Source organism: Equus caballus, chromosome 1 (genome assembly GCF_041296265.1).
Source record: "Equus caballus isolate H_3958 breed thoroughbred chromosome 1, TB-T2T, whole genome shotgun sequence".
In the NCBI taxonomy this organism is placed as follows: domain Eukaryota; kingdom Metazoa; phylum Chordata; class Mammalia; order Perissodactyla; family Equidae; genus Equus; species Equus caballus.
The window spans coordinates 176,342,165-176,350,193 of NC_091684.1; the positions used below are offsets into that span (position 1 = coordinate 176,342,165).

The 8,029-nt window shown below is 47.4% G+C and overlaps 1 protein-coding gene across 1 annotated transcript; it reads right to left on the reverse strand.

The window, feature by feature from the left end:
* Positions 1–668: 668 nt before the first annotated feature.
* Positions 669–4,010, reverse strand: LOC100146748 (granzyme B-like). Its single transcript, XM_070273771.1, is given in 5 exon segments — positions 669–886; positions 1,525–1,782; positions 1,974–2,109; positions 2,612–2,759; positions 3,829–4,010. Coding segments are annotated over 5 exon segments (741 nt in total). The 5' UTR covers positions 3,884–4,010; the 3' UTR covers positions 669–742.
* Between the last annotated feature and the right edge of the window lie 4,019 nt (positions 4,011–8,029).

The following is an 8,029-nucleotide window of genomic DNA, read 5'->3' on the forward strand; positions in this document are numbered from 1 at the left end:
CACTGGGTGTCCTAAGCAGGAGGGTTACAAGGAAGGGGTCAGCTCAGATCAGACTTGTGTGGAGGGGACAGGAGTTGGTGGACTCTGAGGACAATCAGTGGAAAGTAGGGATGGAGAAGAAGGGGCAGCCCGGAGACTGGAGGGCAAGCTGGGCCCCAAGGTCACAGGAGGGCAGGGAGGAAACTCAGGGGTGAGAACGAGGAGCTTCTCCAGAGACCCACCCTGACTCCGCACCAGCTCCCTGGCTGTGGGAGAGAACTGTCCTGCTCAGGCAGCCTCTCCCCTCCCTAGTGTGGGGCCTATGCCATTGAGCTGCAGCCCCAGGCTTGCCTGCTTGGTGTCCGAGGCCCATGGTGTCATCCCCCTTCCACTCTGCCATATAACACAGGGAAGGAGATAAGAAGTTCACCCTGAGCCCATGACCAGAGAGGTTCATGTTTTCTCCTGATGGTGCTCAGCTGCAGCCCTGGCAGAAGGGCAGGCCCAGAGAAAGGTGTGGGTCAGAAGGAGCTGGGGAACAGCTTTGCTTGAGGTTTGGGGGAGGTGGTGGTGGGAGGGGGAAGAGGAGGAAGCAGGAAACAGCAGATTTGTGTCATTGGCCTTCTAAGCACAGAGTAGGTGCCTGTGAATGAGGGTCAGTGAATAAACAAGAAACCAGCCCTTCCCAGTCAGTTCAGAGACATTTATTTAGTTGCTGGGTGTTTCTGGATCAACTCCAGAGAAGGTTGGCTGGTTCCCAGAGTTAGAGGTTTTTCATGATTCTCTTTATCCAGGGCAGAAAACTCGAGACTTTGGTGAAGACCCGTGGAGGTTTCCCGTTGTTTTGTCCATAGGAGACAATGCCCTGGATCACGTTGTCACACACGAGAGGGCCTCCGGAGTCCCCCTGTGGACGGAGTCCAGGGAGGACTGACCCTCTGCTCCTGCCCACCTACATCCCACATGCCTTCTCAGTGAAGGCCACCTGGCCTGGCCTCCACGTGGGAGATCAGAGGGCACAGCAAGCCCCTGTGGGCCCCTCAGCTGCCCAGTGCTGACCCTGGACATTGTCATGGCTTCATTTCATTCAGGGGGTGGCTCCCTCTCCTCCCCCAGGTCCCAGATCCTCTCCCATGAGGGCGCTGTGGGACTGTGCTTCGGTCTACCATTTAAGGACATGGAAGCAGGCAGGTGGGGCTGACAATCAGCTTGGAGGGTGAGCCATTTAACCAAGATGGGAGCCAGCTCTGAGGAGCCACCTGGGTTTACTGCTGCATACCCAGGGAGCAGTTTTCTGGCACCTGTGCCCAGCGTGGGGCAGAGTGTTGCAAATTCATCTTTCAGGTGGAACACCATGTTTGGATGTATCTCAGACCCCTGGTAGGCTCCCAGAAGGCCTGTGACTCCCCACTCTGCCTGCTCCGCTCTTCTCTTCCCGGGAGAAAGATCAGACGCTAGGGGGTGAAGGAGTCCCTATTGCTTGGGTCTCCAGGTCCCGAAACACCCCTCTCCCCAAAGGTGACCTAGGCAGATGCCCAGTCTCACCTTAAAGGAAGACTTCCTTTCCTTCGGGTCACCCACACAAAGCTGAGTGTTACTGTTGTAATTGCGTAAGTAGGATTCGCACACCCGGTCCTGCTGCACGGTCAGCTCCACCTCCTGCAGAGTGTCTGACTCTCTGCCATTTGGGGTGACTCTCCCCCAGCCTGCCACACTGCACACCTCTCCAGGCCTCACCTGAGTCTTGCCCCAGTGCAGGCTGAGGGGCTGCACAGCTGCAGTCAGCTTGGCCTTTCTCTCCAGCTGATGGGAAGAGGCAAGAAAGTCCAGCTCAGCCACTGGCCTCCTGGGCCTGGACACCGCGATGGGGCTGCACTGACTTCCCTCTCCCCTGAGCCACTGGGACTCATCAGGAGGCCAGGATGGGAAGGATGCAGTGGGAGGGGAAGAAACCTGGACCCAGGACAGCAAGAGCAGCAGGGAGGTTCCCTTACCTTTAGCAACATGATGTCATTGTTGATGTTCTCAGAATTATAGTGTGGGTGGTGGATGGCTCCCCTCACAGAGATGACCTGCTAGGTCCTCTCTTGCTTCTTAATGTTGTGGGCCCCCAGGGTCACCATCATTGAGCTACACAGAAAGCAGGGTGGGGATGTGGGAGGCATGAAGTCAAAGGAGATCCAGCCCGGGAACCATGAAGGGAAAGTGACAGCTGGGGCAGGGCAGGGATGCCGGTAGGAGAAATCGAAACATCAGGAGTACTGGGCAGTGGGTGACTCTGAGAGGGATTCTGGGAGCTTTCTCTAGCCCTCAGGCAATATTGTGAAGGACTCTGAGTTTGCCTTTTGACCCTAGTGCATGGAATCATCTTCTACAGCTGCTTCATTTGACCAGTATGGTCTCTCTTCTCAACTGGACCACTAGCTCTCACCTCTGACCCTTTGACCCCAAGCTGACCTGTCCTATTTCTCACTTTCCATCACCCAGTCATGCTCTCAGATGGCTCCTCTGATGAGCTCTCATGGCCTTGAGTTCCCAGGAGCCGGGGGAGCTACCCTGGGCTGTAGGCCCTGGGCAGAGAACAGGGGTCCCTTGGGGGTCTCAGGAGGGTTAATTGACTGTGGCACCTCACCTTCCCCTGCAGTGAGCCGCCGTCAGAACAAAGTCCTCTCGCACAAGGACACCGCCGCAGCTCTTCCCTTCTTTTTCAGTCACAGACAGAACAAATGCCATGTAGGAGCGGGAGTGGGGAGCGGCCTCATGTCCCCCGATGATCTCCCCTGAAGGAAAAGTCTTATCTACTTGTGTGCACCCAGCGAGTCCACTAGGCATGCGTCACCTTGATGGCTCAGGATTGCTGGGCATCTGGGAGCCCGAGATGGCCTGGAGTTGAGAGGGGCTGGGGTGGGGCTTTCCCTCTAGAAAAAGGAAGAGGAGCAGGCTGGCCTGTGAATGTGTCCTCCACAGATAATTGGAGGTGAGCTTCTGCATCTTAGGGACAGCAAAGTCCTAGGGGCTCCTGAGCATTCCTCTCCTGACTTTGCTTTGTTTCAAGAGCGTTTCTAAGGCCCTGTTGTCCCGTGATGTCTGGGATGATGCTGCTTTCCAGCAGCCAGGACTTAACTTTAGGGATCTAGATGTTGTCATAGCCTGTTTCCCATGGCCTGACACATAGTGGGGGCCCAAAATCTGTTTGTTGTCTGCATGAAGGAATGGCCACCAATGGGCCTGAAGGAGAGTTTGTAGGGCCAGTGCTTGTGGGATTCTGGAAAGCAGAGAAGTTCAGGTCTGCAAACAGTGGCTCCATCCTGGAAAGAAGGGAGCTGCTAAAGGCCTGGGAAGAAAAGCAGAGTTGGAGAAGGGACTGAGGGGCCTTGGGACTGAGCAAGGCACCAGCAGTCCTCTGGGGTCAGTAGTCCCACCAACTCCGGGGTCTGCAGAGCTCAGACTTCTCTCCTAAGCAGACGCTGAGGGGAGCATCTGTGTCATCCCAGACCTGGAAGCCAGGCCCACTCTGCCCTCCGCGGGGGAATTGATTATTTTCTCTTTTCCAGTTTCCCTCCCTCTGCCATGCACTTCCAGTTAAGTTCCACTTTGCAGATGGCAAACGTAGGGCCTAGGGAGGGAATAGCACCCACTGGCTGTTCTTGAGAACAGCCTTCTGCCCTGCGGTTCCTGCTGGTAGCTTATCCAGCGTCATACTCGGGATTCTGAGGTGCGAGGGGAGCTGAGATTCAGAATGTTGCTGGTGGATGGATGGATCAGGGATATGCAGAAGGGGCAGGAGATCTGTACCCACTGTGTTTGGGGGGAGGGGTTGGGCATCTGAGGGAGGGGATGGTCACTCACCTGCCTCTGTCCCAGGGGACAGTAAAAAGGCCAGCAGGAGCAGGAGAGGCTGCATCTTTCCAGGAAGGTTGCTGAGGTTGGGGAGGCTGCTGCTTCCTTGCTCTGTTTTAGCCCCCAGGAGAGGAAGGAGGTACACGTGGGCTCAGTGACCTCAAGTCCCCCTGTGGTTGTGTGGTGCTTCATCAGAGACGGCTTTCTATGAGAGCTTCCCCGCCCCCACTCCTTCTGCCTGATGATGTCCTCTGGCTGGTTGTGTGAGAACCATGCAATGACCACATGAGAACCCACAGTGGATGACTCAGGGCGGATCACCTGTTCCAGCCTAGAGCAGGAACCCAAGGGTACAAAGTGGAGACTGTGGGCTGTGGTATCGACAAGTCGAGGTATTGGAGCCCCGGAAATCTGAGTCTCCACTGATAGAACCAGCAGTGCCTCATTTCCAAGTTGCTAAGTCTATCAGGATGATTTGTTTAGCAGATGTGTTTTTGGGCCCTTCTCTGTGCCATGACCAAACACATTGGAGGTGTGTCTCCTTCCCTTAGAGAGCCGTCTGTCTGGAGGAGGAGACAGAAACATCAGTGACCAGAGCACAGTATGGGAAGGGCCATAGCAGAGGGATGCAGAAGATGAGAAGAAAGCATGGCCACCATCTACCAAATCCATGTAGCAACCCATGCATCAGCACAGCTTCCTTCCTAGGGGATTTTTAACATCTCTTTTTAAGTTACAAATGCTCAGAGTGATAGAGTCCATCTCTCTTGTCCATGTTTTTAACAAAAGTCCTGCACTTGACATTTATTGGCCTAAATTAACAAATCATTATGACCCTAGGAATTGAACCCACTAATTGACTCAATCCTAGGTCAGTTTCCTTTGGGTAGGCTGGAGTCAGTCCCACCCAAACCACATGGACTAAGACTGGGAAAGGGCTGAGTCCCCAAAGGAAGTTCAGATGACTAAATTGCCAATACCGTGTGAAGTGAGAAAGCTTACCAGGCAACCAAAGACCAGTAATTATCCTTTCAATATTCTGTGTTCTCCATCTAGAGAGCCACACTTCTGATGGAGCCGGCCTGGCACATCATAGACTCACATTCGCTCAACAAACTCTGCCGATGATCTCGCTATGATGGAAGTGAAGGACTGTTGTTTCTAACAGCCCAAGCCCAATCCTGTTTAGAGAACAACTAAGCATATCTGAGCGCTTACGGCCTGGTGATTTAATTTCCCTCTTTACATTTTCTGTACTTCACAATTTTTCTACGAAGAATATTCTGTATCAAAATACCTTGATTCCGGTGTAAATATTCTCCTCATCAAACCAAGCACATTTATCAAACCTCTACCTTTTTGCACCTAGCTTACCCAGTAGTAGACATTTTAAGAATGAAATCACCTTCTGATTATAGTGGTGATAAATGTTCGATAAGAAAATTTGGAGACTAGAAAGGAACAATGCCACTCCTTTTCCTCTCACCAGCAGACAGCCTGTTACTATGAGCAGTGCGTTTTTAAATACTTGGGATCATATTATATACACAGTACAGTTTTCTTTTGTCCTCATTTAACTCTACAATTTAAGCATCTTCCTCATGCTCTTAAAAATCTGGTAGTCAGTATCACTATAGTATTTCTTTCCCAGATACTAAAGAATTCAACATGCAACTATTTCCTAACATGTTGGAAAATTTTAAAAATGAGTTAAGTGAAGAGGAAACAATTAAAATTACCTGATTTCCCATCACTCATTGATAATCATCTTCAATGACTTGAAGTATGATCTAACATTTTTCCTCTCTTGTATATCTGCATATTTTAAAATTCAAAGGGAGTTATGCTAAACACAACTCTATGACCCTTTATTAAAAATTGAGATGAAATTCACATAACACACAGTTAAGTATTTTAAAGTACAACTCAGCGGCATTTAGTGCATTCAAAATATTGTGCAACTACCACCTCTCCCTACTTTTGAAACTTTTTCATCACCCAGAAGAACAACCAAATGTACCTGGTAAGCTGTGGCTCCACAGCACAGTGAGTATCGAATCACTTTCCCTCCTCCCTCTCCCACCCCTGGTCCCGCCCCCTGGCAGCCTATAATCTTCTTTCCGTCTCTATGGATTTTCGCATTCTGGATACTTCATATAAAAGGAATCAAGCGGTATTTGACCTGTTGTATCTGGCTTCTTTCACTTAGCATAATGATTTTGTGATCCATCCAAGCTGTGGCATGTATCAGTATTCATTTTTTTTAAAGGTAAATAGTACTCCTTTGTACACATATACTACAATTTATCCATTCATCTGTAGGTAGACATTTGGGTTTTTCCCACCTTTTGGCTATTATGTCTAATTCTGCTGTAAATATTTGTGTAGACATTTCTGTGTGGATCATATGTTTTCATTTCTCTTGGATACATACCTTGGAGCAGAATTTCTAGATCATATGGTAATCCTATGTTTACATTTTTGAGGAGCCATCAAAGTTTTTACCTCAGTGGTTGCACCATTTTACATTCCAACCACCAATGTACAAGGCTTCCCATTTGTCCACATCTTCGCCAACACGTATTTTTCTTTCTTTCTTTGTGATTATAGCCATTCAAATTGTTATGAAGTGATATTTCACTGTGGTTTTGATTTACATTTCCTTAATAACTACTGATGTTTGTATCTTTTCCTCTGTTTGTTGGTCATTTGTATATCTTGGGAAAATGTCAGTTCAAGTCCTTTGCCCATTTCTTAATTGAGTTCTTTGTCTTTTTGTTGTTGAGATGTAAGAGTTCTTTATGTATTCTGGATACTCAACCTTTATGAGATACATGATTTGTAAACATTTCCTCCCATTCTGTAGATTGTCTTTTCACTTTAGTGATACTATCTTTAGTACACAAAACTTTTTAATTTTTATGAAATCCAATTTGTCTAGTTTATCTTTTGTTGCTTGTGTTTTTGGTGTCAAATCTAAGAATCTAGTGCCAAATCAGAGGTCATGAAGATTTTCTCTATGTTTTCTTCTAAGAGTTTTATGGTTTAAGCTCTTGCATTTAGGCTGTTGATCCATTTTGAATTATTATTGTGTATGGAGTTAGGTAGGGATCCAACAACATTCTTTTCATGTAGTTATCAGGTTGTACCAGCGCCATTTATTGAAAATAGCATTCTTTCCCCACTGAATGGTCTTGGCACCCTTGTCAAAAATGAATTGGCCATAGATGTTCAGATTCATTTCTGCGTTCTCAATTATAGTCTATTGGTCTAAATGTCTATCCTTATCCAGTACCACAGTGTTTTCGATTTCTGTCACTTTGTAGTAAGATTGTTTTTTTGAGGAAGATTAGCCCTGAGCTAACATCCGCTGCCAATCCTCCCCCTTTTTGCTGAGGAAGACTGGCCCTTAGCTAACATCCATGCCCATCTTCCTCTACTTTATACATGGGATGCCTACCACATCATGGCTTGACAAGTGGTGTAGGCGTCCGCACCTGGGATCTGAACCGGTAAACCCCAGGCCACAGAAGCAGAACAAGCAAACTTAACCACTGTGCCACTGGGCTGGCTCCAGCTTTGTAGTAAGTTTTGAAGCCAAAAAGTATGAGTCCTCTAACTTTGTTTTCCTTTTTCAATATTGTTTTGGATATTTGGGGCCCCTTGCAATTCCATATGAATTTTAGAATTGGCTTTTCCAGTTCAGCAAAAATGGCCTTTGGAGTTTTGATAGAGATGGCATTGACTCTGTAGGTGGCTTTGAAGATTATTGCCACCTTAGCACTATATGTCTTCCAATCCATGAACATGCGATGTCTTTCTGTTGAATTAGTCCTTCTTCAATTTTTTTCAGCAACGTTTTGTAGTTTTCAACATACGATTTGTTCACCTCCTTGGTTACATTTAGTCCTAGGATTTTTGTTCTTTTAGATGCTATTGTAAAGGAATTGTTTTCTTATTTTCCTTTTTGGATTGTTCATGGCTGGTATATAGAAACACAACTGATCTCCTACCCTACACATTTTTTAATTCATTTCTGATCTCCTGTTCAGGTCTACTCCCCTTTATGTTGTTAATGTCATATTGATATCTTTATACATGTGTACCCATAAGTTTTACAAGTATTGGTTGATGCATTTCTTATTTGATAATTATTTATTATTATGCATTTATGTATTTTAAATCATATAGGAAACAAAAAGAAGAGTTA